Source organism: Tachyglossus aculeatus, chromosome 5, assembly GCF_015852505.1.
Source record: "Tachyglossus aculeatus isolate mTacAcu1 chromosome 5, mTacAcu1.pri, whole genome shotgun sequence".
NCBI classification, from domain to species: domain Eukaryota; kingdom Metazoa; phylum Chordata; class Mammalia; order Monotremata; family Tachyglossidae; genus Tachyglossus; species Tachyglossus aculeatus.
Window position 1 is genome coordinate 96,553,692 of NC_052070.1, and position 15,978 is coordinate 96,569,669.

A 15,978-nucleotide genomic window follows, 5' to 3' on the forward strand; every position below is an offset into this window, starting at 1 on the left:
GTCACTTCTACCTTCACAACATTTCTAGAATCTGCCCCTTCCGCTCCAGCCAAACTGCTACCACATTAATCCAAGCATTTATATCTCATCTTAACTTCTGCCTCAGCCTCCTCGCAGACCTCCAGGCTTCCTGTCTCTGCCCACTCCAGTTCATATTTAAATCTGCTGCTGGATCATTAAAAAAAAAACAAAAAAACCCTCAGTCCACATCTGTCACTTCTCAGAAACCTCTATAGGTTGCCCATCCACCTCCACATCAAACAAAAACTCCCTACCATGGACATATTTAATCAACTCAATCAATCAATCAACTAGCTCCCTCCTACCTTACCTCGCCGGTATATTACAACTCAAGCTGCACACTTTTCTCCTCTAACACCAACCTACTCGTTGTACCTCCATCTCGTCTATCTCACCACCAACTCCTTGCCCACATCCTCCCTCTGGCCTGGACCTCCCTCCCCAATCATATCTGACAGACCACCACTCTGCTCATCTTCAAAGCCCTACTATAATCAAATCTCCTCCAAGAGGCCTTCCCTGACTAAACCCTTGTTTCCCCACTGTATTTGCCCTTGGGTCAGTAACCCTTAAGCATTTTAGTACTAAACCTACCCCCAATCCCACAGCACTTATGTACATATCCTTAGACTCTATCTTATACTCAATCCCCTATTTGTAATATATTTTAGCGTTTGTCTTCCCCTGAAGTCTGTTAGCTCCTTGAGAGCTGGAACCTTGTTTACCAACTCTATTCAATTTTCGTCTTCCAAGAGCTTAGTATAGTGCTGTGCACAAATTAAGCACTCAATAAATACCATTGAATGATTAATTTACCTGGGTTCTAGTGCCAGCTCCTCCACTCTTCTGCCGTGTGAGTTTAGGCAAGTCATGTAACTTCTCTGTGTTTCAGCTCCCTCATCTGAAAAATGGGGATTTAATAACTGTTCTCTCCCCTCTTTGGACTGTGAGCCCCATATGGGGCAGGGACTATACCCAGTCTAGTTATCTTGTATCTCCTTCAGAGCTTAGTAGAAGGATTAGCATATAGTCAGCACTTAAATACTAAAATAATTATTTTTCCAAAAACAAAAATCAGTCAAGTGGGAAGATACCTGAGTGGGCAGGGACTGTGTCTCTTTATTGTTATATTGTACTCTCCCAAGCTCTTAGTACAGTGCTTTGCACACAGTAAGCACTCAATAAATACTACTGAATGAATGAATGAGCAACAGCTGATGTCACCAGACCCTAAAGTATGGGAGGAGGGTTTGAAAATGGTGACCCTCCTGTAATCTAGAAAACTCCTTGAGTACTCCCAAGTACTTAATACAGTGTTCTGTGCCAAGAAAGTGCTCAATACGTTCTACTGATTGATGAGGACGGATGTCCAAGAGGGGAGGCAACCAAACCGCAGTTCCTAACAGTATAACAGCAGTGTTATGCTGCCACTGTCAAAGATAGAACACTGAATTGGATGGATCACTGGGGGTCTGATCTAGTAAGGGCAAGATCTTAAAGATGCAGGAAAAGATAAACCCACCTCAATGGAGTGATCCAGTGAGTGCCTTTTATGGGCTTTAAAGGCACTGGCACCCTGTTTCTGCCAAGAAAAACACTAACTGCCCACAAGCCTCTAGACTGGAAGTACACTGTGGGCAGGGAATGTGACAACCAACTCTGTTTTAGTGTACAAGCACTTAGTACAGTGCTCTGCACACAGTAAGCGCTCAATAAATACGATTGAATGAAAGAATGATGATGAAGCCCAGCCACAGCCAATTTGCAGCTGATCCCACAGATGACCCTTTCCAGTGCTGGCCCCCAGACTCTTTCATTCTCTCTGTGTGCCCCATGGCTAGTAAAAATCTATGGCAGGAACTAGGGTGTCAAGGCTCAAGGACTGCTGGAGGTGTTTTATTATTTTGGAAAGGGAAACCCCTTCTGGAAAATTTCCACATCCTCCAAATTTGCCGCATCTCGTAGGTGAGCACTCCACCCACTGAGGCATTTAGTACAGTGCATGGTAACCAGTAGGTGCTCATTAAATGCCAATACCACTTACTCCCTCGGTACTTAGCACAAAGTCCTGATGATGTTCCATGCTGAGAGATGGTTGGTTGTCTCCTGCAGCTGGGGTGGCCCCGCCATGACCTGAGGTGAGGTGGAGACTGTAAGCTCATTGTGGGCAGGGAATGTGTCTACCAACTCTGTTATATGGTACTCTCCCAAGAGCTTGGTACAGTGCTCTGCACACAGTAAACAGTAAGTAAAATGGGGCATAAAATGGGGATTAAGATTGAGAACCAATGTGGGACATGGACTAAATCCAACCTGATTAGCTGGTATCTACCCAAGTGCTTAGTGCAGTGACTAGCGCACAATAGGCGCTAAACAAACACCATTAAAAAAGAAGCACACACTCAATAAATACCAGTCAGTCGATCATATTTATTGAGCACTTACTGTACGCAGAGCACTGTACGAAGTGCTTGGGAGAGAGAAGCCGCGTGGCTTAGTGGCAAGAGCCTGGGCTTGGGAGTCAGAGATTGTGGGGCTAATCTCGGCTCCTCCACTTGTCTGCTCTGTGACCTTGGGCAAGTCAGTTAACTTCTCTGTGCCTCCCTCATCTGTAAAATGGGGATTAAGATTGTGAACCCCAGGTGGGACAATCTGATCACCTTGTATCTATCCCAGCACTTAGAACAGTGCTTGGCACATAGCACTTAACAAATATCATCATTATTATTATTATTACAATATAACATACCCTGCTCACAACGAGCTTCCAGTCTAGAGGGGGAGAAAGATGTTGGCATAAATAAAATTATAGATATGAACATAAGTACTGTGGGGTTAGGAGGGGAGATGAATACAGGGAGCAAGTCCAAGTGGTGCAGAAGGGAGAGGGAGAAGAGGAAATGAGGGCTCAGTCAGGGAAGAATTCTTGGAGGAGCTGTGCCTTCAATAAGACTTATGAAGGCTTCAATAAGGCTCATTGATGATGGTCGGGGTTGGGTAGGTTGGAATTGTCCCTTTAAGACTCCTGGCTTTGAATTCCATGGCTGGCTTCTCACCCCTGCAAATGTGCAGCACTCATGTGAGTCTCCATAAATGACATTTATGTTGGCACTAATTGACGAGGACTTGCACAGTGCCAGGTGCTAGAGGCCCCCCAGTGGGGAGCCCGGCCCAGCTCTTTCCAGTAAAAGGCAGGAGCTCTGGCCGCAGACCCTTTGGAATCCTGTTACTATTGTAAATCGTAATAAGCTGATTATTGCGGCACTTGTTCTTAAAATAAAAATCTTCCAAGGCCGCTCCAGCTGGGCTGCGGGTTGCAATAGCCACTCTGAGAGAGCCCTTTATGAACAGCAATAACCCTTTGCGCTTCTTTGCCTTCCACTCCAAATCCTTAGCCGACACTGACTAAAACACCCCCTATTTACAAATAAAGATGGGGGAGATGGAGGGTGCTCGGCTACAAGCCTTGAACAACTGAGTTGAGGACCCAGGAGAACCCCAATCTCCGGTCTGAGTGGTACTTCCCCTCAATTCCACCTCCATTCTCCCGAGTGAGAACTAAATTGGCTCTCCACCTTCACTCTGGAGAGACCATGAAAGAGAGCAGGCCTGGGAGTCAGGAGACCTGGGTTCTAATCACAGCTCCGCCTCTTGCCCCGCGTGGCCTGGGGCAAATCACTTAACATCTCTGGGCCTTCATTTCTTCACCTGAAAACAGGGAGTAAGTATCTGTTCTCCCTGCCTCTTAGACTGTGAGTCCATGGGGAACAAGGACTGTGTACCTAGCCCACTGCTTAGCATACAGTATGCATTTAAATATCAGTTATCATTACTAATTATCATTATGTGCATCTAGAAGGCAGTTCAGGAAGGAGTTTGGGTTAAGCTGTGCAGGCTCTCCTGTTTCCCATCTCGCCAAGCACCTCCTCCAGTCATGAACTTCTGCAGCCCTGGACCTCTCCAGCCAAGCCCACCCCCTGAGCCAAATAGCTTTAGTTCACCTCTGTGTCAGTGTTTCCATTATAAAATCCTTCTCTTTTTTTCAGGGTATATAACTCAGCTGTGAAGTCTCCCTTGCGGCTGGAACTTGGCTGTGGAGAGTCGGCTGAGAGTCGTTTCTATCCCCCCTCCTGGCCCCGGGTTGAGTTTAGGTTTGGTGCAAACAACTTCCAGCACTTTGGAAACACCTCTGCTCGATCAGCAAGGCAGCGAGTGGCGCCATGCGAGTCTGTGAGTACCCCTTAGCATCCAGAGGGCCTTATGGAGAATCGGGGTCAAACCGACCCACGACTACAGTGTTGGGCTCTGCCTGTGCTATCCCACCTGTGGTTCTCCCAACTCCTCCACAGTGGCTCCCAACCTCAGTCTCAGCTCCTCCACAGAGGCTCCCAACCCCCATTTCCCAGCTTCTCCACAGCAGTTCCCAGCCCCAGTCTCCCACCTCGTCCCCATTACAGACAGCATGGTTTAGTGGATGGAGCATGGGCTTGGGAGTCAGAAGGTTGGGGTTCTAATCCCAGCTCTGCCACTGTTCTGCTGTGTGACCTTGAGGAATTCACTTCACTTCCCTGTGCCTCAGTTCCCTCATTTATAAAATGGAGAATGAGACTGTGAGCCCCAGGTGGGACAGGGACTGGTTCCAACATGATTTGCTTGCATCCCCCCCAGTACTTAGTACTGTGCCCTGAACACAGTAAGTGCTTAACAAATGTTATGATTATCATCATGATTCTACCAGCTCCTCCACAGCAGGACCAACCCCAGTATCCTAGCTCCTCCACGATGACTCCCAGACCCCAAACTCCCAGCTGCTCCACAGTGGCTCCCGATCCTGTTGTCCCAGACCCTCCACAGCAGCTCAAAGCTCGTCTCCCAGCTCTTCCACAGTGGCTCCCAGCCCATCTCCTTGTTCCTCCACAGACACTCCCAACCCTGTTCTCCCTGGTGCTGCACGGTGGTAGGGAGGGGACGTGATTTATTTATTAATGTCTGTCTCCCCCTCTAGACTGTGAGCTCCTTGTGGGCAGGGAATTTGCCTGTTGTACTCTCCCAAGTGCTCAGTACAGTGCTTTGCACACAATAAGTGCTCAATAAATACGATTGATGATATTGGCCCACCCAGGACCAGGATTCAGCTCCAGACTACAGCCTCCTTGGATCCATCATCACCACAACTAATTAAGTGCACTCAGCCTTAAAGGCCCCAGGGTCTGAGAGCCCAAGTAAAGGTTGTCCTGATTTAAAAAGCAAAGGCAGGGAGGATTGAATCATTCCAACTTTTCATTACATGTGCCTAAGCACATTAATTTATACTGACAAGAATACAATAAACTTGGTTTGGAAAGGCAACAGCAATGATGAGAGATAAAGAATCTTGGGAGACAAGTGGATTTTTTGACTACTTTCTTTAGTTCCCCCCTTCTTTATAATCACCAAATCAAGGCTGGCAAGGCCCAGAACTACTGGCACTAGGGGACTCACAAAGCCTATGAGTCAACTTGGCAACAAAAAGCTGCAACAGCCAGGTCTGCCTCTTGAGTTTGGCAGAAAATGGGGGTTCCCCCCACCAGTTCTCTCCCTGAACCCCACTGGGGAAAGTAGATGGAACACACCTACATCATATGGGATACACCAGATACAGTGGACCAACCTGGTTCTGAAAATCCTCAGTTACACTTTTTAATATACAAGAATCAAAAGTACAGCAGTTTTACAATGTAGGAAAATTTAATACATACTATATAAACAAACATATTTACATCAGAAATCACTAGGACAGTGGCATTTTTCACAAATATAAATTAATGTTAATTACCATTTGTGTCAACAGGTGTTTTAAAAGTCCACAATCTTACAAGAAAGGGAAACACTCTTTCCCCATCAGCGTCACGGCCCAACTGACCAGAACCTTCCGGATCAGTGGCCTCTACTTCAAATCATGGAGGGCCAGAAGGTCCACCTGGCCTGGCCACCTTATCAACCGTCCCCGCTGACAATAGGTTTTGGTCTATAGGGTTTCAGTGTGTTTTAGTGTAAATTCATAAATTGAATCAGATTTGCAGCACACTCCCTGATGCTCGCTTTCAGCCATCAGGCTAGAACATTCTTAAGTTAAAAATACGGCAAGAGGCGAGAGGTTTTAAGCTTTTCCCACGAGAGGTTAAAAAGATGAGGGGGAGCGAGGGGGAGGGGAGGAGGGAGGTTCAGGAGCCACTGCACCAGATGTCACCCTAAACCCCAATACCGAGCACAGCTGGGTCTCCCCTTTGGTACTTTCACTGACCATTTTCAATGGCTGATTTTTGGTTTCACGTTGTTCTCTTTTGAGGGTGGCAGTTCACCCACCTCGACACAATTCATTCTGAAAGCAAATGAAAAAAAAACCACGCAACAGAGACTGATTTGCCATTTTTTTTCTTCTTTCACATTGTCCACTAGGAATTCCAAGATAGATCACCATCTCAAATCGGGTTCAAGCTATCATCCAGGTCCCAGGGTTACAGTTCTTTTCCAGACAAGCCGGACCTAATTCCCATCGCTTCCACCTTCAAGATGATTTGCATTTTCAGAGAGGAAATACCTCTTTCTCCCCCTCTTTGGACACAGCTCAGATACAGGAGGATTTGTACCTTTTATTTGGGATACTGCAATTTCACAATCAACTTAACACTGATCTGGCCAGTACTGCCTTTTGCTACATAATATGGCACTAAATGTCTTGCAAGATTTCATACATGTGAAAAACCAGATTTTTTCCCTCCTATCCAGATTATAAAATGTCTTTGTGCATAGCTCAACCCTCCAGCCAACCATTTCACTTTCAAGACAGCAACACTGGTGAAAATCAGAAGTCACTTCCATCTCCTCATCCCACCCACCCACCCCCCTCACAATAAAAGGAACTAAAGCCCTGTAGGAAAATACAATCCCCAAAGGGAAAATGAATGTTGTTTCTCATTTGTCCCCTCTTTCCTCAATGCTTTCCCCTCTCCTAAAGGCAGAAATGAGGCAACAGCACAATGGGAATTGGTTTGCTCTGGACAGGACATGGGGCCAAAACCGTGAGCAAAGCTTCCACTGTTCATTTCCCAATTGCTTCACCAGCAGCCTCAGGAGAAGAGAAGCTGGATGATGTTTGCCACGGGCATGGTGATCCCGCTGGGAGCGGGCCTCGTGGGCATGACCTTATCCCTGCCCCCACTGGCTTTACAGACTGAACTCTCAAGGTACCGATGGGATTAAACAAAAAGGAGCATGGGAGATCCACGGGACAACAGCTGCTCAGACTGTGGACCAGCTGCCCACGTCATGACCAACCGGGCAACGACAGACCACAGAGCCATGTCTGCCTTAGTGACCAGACCCAGGTGGTCCCGGATGGTCATTTCTAAAGTTCTCTGCCCCTCGTTTCTGGTGGCTTGATGTCGCTGGCTCCTCAGGACTGGGGAGGAAATCCACAGGTCCAGCCCAATGGGTACCGGCCTTGACCTTGGCCCCTGGAGGAGACGGCAGCAGGAGCATAACTTCCTTGGGCTTTACCACTTTCATCTTATGCAGGTTTCAGGTGAGACACCCTGCTCCCTACCCGGTTAACCCTGGCTCACTCTGAGCTATTACTTTGGATTTCGTGCAAATTCAAGAACACTGAAAACCGTGGCTGAGACCCCCAAAGGGCCCATGGTGCATCTAGTCCTCCTGCCCCCGCCCCCCCCCACCAAGAATGAAGCAGAAAGCCCATCTGTAGGGAACCTCAGTCAGGAGACTGCCCACTCATGTGGACCGTGTGGGACTTTTGACAGCTTGCGCGTCGGCAGATACCAGACCGCTTGGCAAACTGACTGAACCGAGGCCTTGGCGTCAGCCCGGTGAAACTCCAAAAGAGTCCAGGTTGTAGTGAGTGCCTCTCACTGAATCACACCCTCTCAGCTCCCCCAGGGACACTAAGTCCACCTGAGGTGGGTACTCCCAGAAAACTTGACGGCCAGCGACAAGTGCTGCGTGGGAGCCCGTGGGCGCCTTTCCGGCTTTACTTCTTGGGCACAAGGGTGAGCCACCCATCAGTAATCCAAGTTTCTACAATTCTCCTCCCTGCCCACTCTCCCTCCATCCCAGCCCCCACTGCCGCTGGAAGGATCCAAGCTGATTTCAATCTGTCCAGGCTCATGGAAATGAAGCTCAGTCAGGCCCTGAGATCCCTCCCCGTGAAGATCCAAGCAGGGCCTCCGAAGACCCAGACCCTCCGAAAAGCTCTACTGCATGGAAGGAAAACCAATGAGGGGTGGAACTCTGCTACCCTTCCCCTCTTAACCATCCTTCCTGAGGTGATATGATACACGTGTTCCTCTCCTTCTCCGAGACATCTTGTGGGAAGGACACATGGAGGGCCCACGTGGTCAAAGTGGGAGGGCAGGATTTCCTTTTCCTCGCCAAGCCTCGGTGCAACAGAACCCACTTAAACGTATTTCTCTCCCCTCCCTCAGCAGCATCCATCACATAACCGTCCAGCAGACAAGCACAAACGATCTCTCGATAACACCCTCAGCAGCAGTATCCGTCCTCTCCCCCCCGTGGCCAACTTCCAAGTCCGGGGTCAATTGCCTGGCTGTGAAAATGTTCACAAGTCCATCAGGCTCTTTCTTCTATGAGGGGGTGGGAAGGAATCCCACAAAAACCAGGGAACACACAAACAAGACAAAATCCGCCCCCTAATGACACCTTCTTCCTTATTACCAACATCAAGGAACGAAGGAGGGAGGGAAGTGGGGTAGGAGTGTGTGTGGGAGGGTAGTAACCAAATCCACGTGGAACAGAACTAACAACTAAGGAAAGCTCTTCCCTTTTTCGGCCCCCCCCGCCCATCGGCATCCTCCTTCAGCCAGCGGGGTGTAGCAGCAGCAGCATGCCCAAAGTCTCCGGTCCCCAGCCGTTCGGACCAAATCTTAGAGGCTCGTTCATTCTCTCTCTCTTGCTCTCTCTCTCTCTTGCTCTCTCTTTCTCTCCCCTTCCCCAACCACCCCTTTATGTTTTCCGAGCGTTCCAGTTATAGTCTGGGTTGTTTTTCTGTTCTAGGGATCTGTCCAGGGGTGACCTGTGATCCAGGGGGGATTTGGAATCGTGGGGCGATTTTTGAGATGGGGGCGAGCGAGGGTCGGAGACGGCGGAGTGCGGAGGGGGGAGTGGCTGTTTGTAGTCTCCGGATTTGTCTGTGTGGAAAGACCGGTAGTGGTCTGAAGGTCCCTGGCCGTGGTAGCCCATGGTGGGGCGGTGATCCGACATCCTCCGGAAATCCTGCTGGTGGTAGTTCTGTGGCCTGAACTCATCTGACCTGCGTCTCTTCGAGTCGTGGTGATGTCTGGAAAGGGAGAGCCAGAAAAAATGATAATAATAATAGTGGTATTTGTTATGCGCTTACTATGCACCAAACACTGATTGGACGCAGTCCCTGTCCCAAGTGGGGCTCACAGTCTTAATCCCCATTTTACAGATGAGGTAACAGGCACAGAGAAGGGAAGTGATTTGCCCACCCATGTCCTTCTGGCTCCCAAGGCCTTGTTCTATACACTATGCCACGCTGCTTCTCTAGTTCTAGTTCTAGAGAAGCAGCGTGGCTCAGTGGAAAGAGCCTGGGCTTTGGAATCAGAGGTCATGGGTTCAAGACACGGCTCCACCAATTGTCAGCTATGTGACTTTGGGCAAGTCACTTCACTTCTCTGTGTCTCAGTTACCTCATCTGTAAAATGGGGATGAAGACTGTGAGCCACCCGTAGGACAACCTGATCACCTTGTAACCTCCCCAGCGCTTAGAACAGTGCTCTGCACATTGTAATTATTATTATTATTATTATTATGAGAGACAAAGGACAGCAGGGAAGGTCCCACAGTTTCTGTTCCCTGAAGCACAGGGCCCTGTGCAAGCCCATTCACAGTTCACATGCGACCCTACAAGAGCGTCCCATTAAGTCCCCAAACCCTGGACAAAAGGCATCCTTTAGGCCCCGCATGAGCTGCTGCTCTCTAACTTTGCTGACTAGGCCCCTCTGCTGGCTCCAGGAGGAAAGAGCCATTTCTGATAACTCTCTTCCCCAGAGACCACTGAGGTTGAGTCTTCAAAATCCCCATGGGCAGCACTGGGTGCCAGGAGACTTGATGGGGAGTAGATTTCAGGGCTAAGTCTCTGAGGGTCTCAAATGGCTGCAACCTGCTAAGGAAACCTGGTGTGGGGGGTGGGGGTCGGGGAGATAGGGAGTGGGGTCGGGGGACTTTTCTAACTGCACTGTAATATTCCTCCCTGCTGATCAACTATTAGTCCAGTGCTTTACGAAGCGGTGAAGGGCTGGGCACTGGGACTGGAGTCTGTGTCTGACGGGGGGGGTGGGGTTAAACAGAGGCCGGGGTGGAGGTGTTCCTTCCAGCGCCAGACTGGGGGCCCCAAATGCTCCTCCAGCGGGCTGGGGAGGGAGGGCATCTGCCAGCAGACAGACCAAGGGTCAGCACCAGACTGCACAAGTCCAGCCAATCACTCTACACCAGATAGGAAAAGAGGAGGAAGGACCCATGCTCAGATAAGCCCAAGGCAAATGCCAATCTCCATCCTTTAGTCCTTGGGTTAGGGGTGGTCCCAGATGCTCCAGAGCCTCCTGCTGGCAGCAAGAAGCAGGCATCAGTGGAGCACTGCAAGAATGTAAAAGGTCTTATTTCGAAATCTCCAGGCCTCCATAAACTTCTCCGGGCACCAAACCAGTATTCCACATCCTCCCTCAATACAGAAGACAAGTTCCGGTTTTTTGCCCTCACCGTAAAGGCATTGTGGGCTGCCCGCTTACCTGTCGTAATAATCTCTGTGTCCCCTATGGTCCCGGTCACTATTGTACTGGTCGTACGGCCTCTTCCGGGACAGGCTATTGGGCCGGTAGTTTCCCGAGCTTCGGTGGGGCTCGCCGTGGGGCCGCCGGTCCCCATAGTGGTGATCCTTGTACCAGTGCTGCTCGTACTGATGGTGCCGGTCTCCGCCCCATAGCTGGTTGCTGTTGCCGCCATAGTTGAATTTGCGATCCCTCTGCCAGTCTCCTCGATCTGCAGGAAGGCACCCCAGAGCTGGTGACCTCCTCGGTGGCGGCTTATTCTCCCATGGCCCAAGTCCACTGGGATAGAGGGTCACCAGTCGCTGGTCTTGCATGACCCACCCCCAGCTGAAATAATCAATCAATGGTAGATCAAACTAGTCTGCAAACTCATCCTCTAGACTTCAAGCTCATGGAGGGCAGGAAACATGTCCACCAACACTAGGTATGCTCGATAAGTACCGCTGACATTGAATGATTGATTGAGCACATGCTATAGCCGGCTATCTTAAGGGACCTTTCCAAAATTTTCAAAACCAAAGTTTCTTTAAACCTCTTCCTCTCCAATCTTCAGGACTGCCAATTTCCCACTAACATATGTGCTTAACTTCCAAATCTTCAAATTCATGGCAACACCTCACAGGACAGAACAGAACTAAGGAATGGCTGTAGTCCGAAAAGAATCCTAAAAATGATCCTGGAGGGCTCCATATTTGTCCTCTCTCCAGGACATCCGGAGCCAATCTACCCAATTGGCAAGTCAAAAGAATATTTAAGCTGCCTGAGGTCTGAGAAACCAACAAGAGTTACAAATAATGGTTACAAATAATGAAAGAACCCTCATGGTGAATCACACTAACCCTCTCTCTCTCCAGAACACAAGAGGAAGAACTGAAATCAGCATTGGGTCTTCTGGAGCTCCCTCAGCTTCCCCAATTAATTGATCAATGGTATTTATTGAGTGCTTACTGCAGGCCAAGCACTGTACTCAACACTGTTTAGTTAGCCGCAAATAGTGGGGCAGGAGAGGAGGAAGAGGGAACGAGGAAAAATGGGGGCACTGGTGGAAGATGTTAGATAACTTTGTGAACTGCACAAAACCCTCTGGACTGTCAACAACGGGCCTGAATTCAGTTCGTTACTGATCTGGCCTGGCTCACGTGTGGAGAATCTAAAAGTGAAGAGTTATTTTCTCAACTGTCTCCACAGCTTAAGAAATAAAAATGCACATGAAAGGATTGCTACAGATGGCTGAAAGCCATCTGGAAAGGAAGGCCTTGAGCATGTGGTATCAATGTCTGTGGAATTACTTAAAAGTCAAGCCAAATGTACTCCCCCCCACCCTAAATCGAACAGTTTGCTTTCTTCTTGAATTCTCCATGTGGAAAGACTAGCTAGACCATTGGTCAGAGGGACAGAGGTGTCAGGGAGCAAGGCAGGGGGAGACGGCTTCAGCTCCTGAGACCCTATCCATACCACTAACGCTTGCCATGTTCACCCTCTGATATTCCTGCTTTCAAAAAAATGGTATTTGTTAAGTGCTTATTATGTGCCAGACACTGTACTCAGCACTGGGGTTGATACAAGATAATCAAATTGGACACAGTCCCTATCCCACATGGGGCTCACAGTCTTAATTTCTACTTTACTGATGAGGTAACTGAGGCACAGAGCTGTTAACTGACTTGACCAACCCAAGGTCACACAACCGACAAGTGGTGAAGCCAGGATTAGAACCCAGGTCCTCTGACTCCCAAACACGTGCTCTTTCCACTAGGTCACGTTGCTTCATATAACTTGGCAAAAGGATGCCTGTAAAGTGGGGTAAGTTAAGCATCCCAATCTGCTCCCTTCAGCCTAATAAGAAGCGAAGGAATGATTCTGGATGATCCTGATGGGAAAAAAATGAAAAAAAAAGGGGCAAAGGTAAAGTGGGGGACAACCAGGCATGTACCTAGCCCTAGACTTTCTAAGGGAAACTGCAGGCACCCTGACCCCTTAGGACCCAGCATAAACCCTGCTGACCTCAGGGGACTGGAAGAATCCCCCCGTCATCACCTGTGTAGAACAGCCGGACCCAAGGACTCACCTGCATTGAAGTGTCTTTTGTTGGGGTGATTATAGTTATCCCGCTGGTGTCCATGCATCTGGGGTGCGTGGGACGGGGGAAGGTGAAGTTTCTGTGAATGAAGGTTGTGAGGCGTGTGGGACTGAGACATCAGAGAATCCCGGCTGGAGCCCGAAGGCTCTGGGCGAAATGGCTTTTTGCTGCTGGACATGTCATCTTTCTTTTTTTGCTCCTGTGAGATGAAACAAAAAAACTGAAAAGAAGAAGAAAAAATACCCCAGAACCCAGAATCAATGGTATTTACTGAGCACTTACTGAGTGCAGAGCACTGTACTAAGTGCTTCGGAGAATGCAATGCAAAAAAGCTGGTAGACAGGTTCCCTGTCCATAATGGGCTTACAGTCTAGAGTCCAGAAGCCATCAAGTGTCTGATTCTAGCTGCAGCCAGATTTTTCAGGGGAAGCTGACCCCATTGGTGGCTCTTCATGTTTCCTTAGTGCTCTCACAGAAGGGGAGGTTCACGGCCAGCCCAGAATGCTCACACGTCCCATAGAATTATCCTTGTGTTCTTTGGGAAACACCCTGTATTCTGAAATCAATTTGGAATCAGTGCATCAATGGGAATGGCCGGGGAGGAGAAGGGGGAGATAGAGGTGTGACTTTTCAAAGTTTTGAAAATAATTCTCGGGGTCCAGACCTATATGCAGTTCTAAAAGTATCTCCGGGAGTGCAGGTTTTGGAGCCGGTCCAGTACCTTAATCTCCCCTGACCTTGGTTTCAAACCATTAATCAATGGTATTTACTGAGTGCAGACCATGTGCAGAGCACTGAACTAACAGGATGGGGGAGAATGACGCAGTAGAGTTGACCGTCATGTTCTCTCCCCATTAGGAGCTTACGTTATGTTCTCCTTAGAAGTAACAGAGGTCAAAGCTCGAGGCCTGGTCAAGGCATCAGAGGTGACTCACACTAAGCAGGGAGCAGGCTCTGGCTAATTCAGAGTCAGGGGACAGTCATTTCCCTAACTGCCCTGAACAAAAGCCGCTCCCAAACCCATCTGTCCCATTTCTTCTCTCTTTGCTGGACATCACCGTTGTTTTAATGGGAACTTTATACAGTTCTAAAAGTTTCCCTGGGAAGAGTGGTGGTAGGAGCCAGACCAGCCCTTTCTCTCCCCCAACCATGGCCTTCATCATTCGGTTAATGGCATGATCAATGGTATTTACTGAGCGTTTACTGTGGGCAGAGCACTGTACTAAGCACTTGGGAGAATACAGTGCAAAAGAGTTGGGAGACACACTCCCTGCCTTCAGTCCCTACAGTCTCCCACTCCTGTATCCTTATAATAACCCACAGCTCCTGCCCTTGGCTTCTCCCCAAGACTATATTGCTCCTGCCTCATTCTGGCTCCTGACAGTACCTGGGAAGAGGTCGCTGACACCATCGCCAGAAAGATTGGGCTGCCGAGCTGCCTGGGAGATGACTGTAAGCTCATTGTGGGCAGGGAACGTGGCTACCAACTCTGTTATACTGAACTCTCCCATGTGATAAGTACAGCAGCAGCATGGTCTAGTGGCAACTCTGCTGCCTGTGTACTGTGTGACCTTGGGCAAATCATTTCATTTCTCTGTGCCTCAGTTACCTCATCTGTAAAACAGGGATTGAGACTGGGAGCCCCATTTGGGACAGAAACTATGTCCTGTCCCAAGATTTGCTTGTATCCACCCCAGCACATAGTACAGGGCCTGGCACACAGTAAGCACTTAATAAATATCACAATTATTATTATAGAGCACGGGCCTGGGAGTCAGAGGACTTGGTGCTTTGCACACAATAAGCACTCATAAAATACGACAGAACAAACGAACCTGGGTTCTAATCCCAGCTCCAACACATGCCCGCTGTGTGACCACAATTTCTGTGCCTTGGTTACCTCATCTGTAAAATGAGGATTAAGGCTGTGAGCCCCTTGTGGGACAGGGACTGTGTCTGACTTTATTATCTTTTATCTACCCCAGTGCTTAAAAAGGTGCTTAACAAATACCATAGTTATTATTATAGTGCTCTGAATACAGTAAACACTCAATAAAAACAATTGATTTATTGATGGACAGGAGCCATCCAGACCACCAGAGTGGCCGGGAGCTAGACGAAGAGCCACCGCAGGGCTGTAGGACGCCTCAGGATCCAGATAGCTGGAATGGGAACCGTGTCCATCCTGACAAACCTGGACTTGGAACAGTGCTTGACACTCAGTAAGCACTTAACAGACACCATGGTTATTCCTCTCATTAACATGCCATTCATAGTTTTCAGATGTGAATGATTTCTCTGGCCCCTGACAGTTCCCCAATCATGGGTTTCCCATTGTGTTCTTATCATCTGAGGCTCTAACACTGGAATCCCCTTGATTACCACTGCTGAAGCCATTTCCCAGTAAAGGTTGAAGGCACTTACTAAAAAGGAGGCTGATTATTGCCTTTTCGGCATTTCCCCCGAATTAACCTCCAACAGAGCTTAGTTTAAATCTGGCCTGTCAAGCTTGTCTTTGGCATCTCCCAGGGTTAAGGCGATCTATGTAAACTTTGTCTTGGCGGAATGCGCGTCTTCAGAAGTTGTGCTCTGAGAGGTTTTCCCGTTCCATGATTTTGTCAGGGCTTGCGCATAGCCCACCCAGTCTGACTCACCATCCCAGAACTGGCACCCTTCTACAGGAACCCCCTCCGACGGTACGTGACTGCTGCTGCTACAGAAGAACAATTACTGACTCCTGGGCAAGAAGCCACCAGGACTTAATCCCTTTGCAGAGGTTTAAGCCTTTAGTCTTCTAAGCTTCGATACTATCTTGCCTGCGGGGTCACTGTTGGTGGCCCACAGTCGCCTCCGGTGGTCCATAGCCTCTGGCTGCCAGCCCCAAGCATAGTTCCAAGGAGCAGCATTTTCCTCTCGTAAATGCCCCTGTGGGATGGGACTGTGTCCTACCTGCTTATGTTGTATCTACCTCTGCACTCAGCAGGGGGCTTGGAACATAGTGAGCGCTTAAATACT

The 15,978-nt window shown here is 48.8% G+C and overlaps 1 protein-coding gene across 5 annotated transcripts in view; it reads right to left on the minus strand.

Annotated features, from left to right (window-relative positions):
* Positions 1-6,909: 6,909 nt before the first annotated feature.
* Positions 6,910-15,978, minus strand: part of CHD2 (chromodomain helicase DNA binding protein 2) — a 108,135-nt gene continuing 99,066 nt past the window's right edge. For 3 of the 5 annotated variants that reach the window (XM_038746243.1, XM_038746241.1, XM_038746240.1), the window contains 3 exons: positions 12,952-13,162; positions 10,845-11,094; positions 6,910-9,373 (listed from right to left, as the gene is read on the minus strand). In XM_038746243.1, coding sequence (XP_038602171.1) covers positions 9,040-9,373; positions 10,845-11,094; positions 12,952-13,162 — 795 coding nt within the window. In that variant the 3' untranslated portion in view covers positions 6,910-9,039. Of the gene's footprint in view, positions 9,374-10,844; positions 11,095-11,121; positions 11,211-12,951; positions 13,163-15,978 lie in introns of those variants that run through there. The other 2 variants (XM_038746242.1, XM_038746244.1) reach the window with 2 other exon arrangements.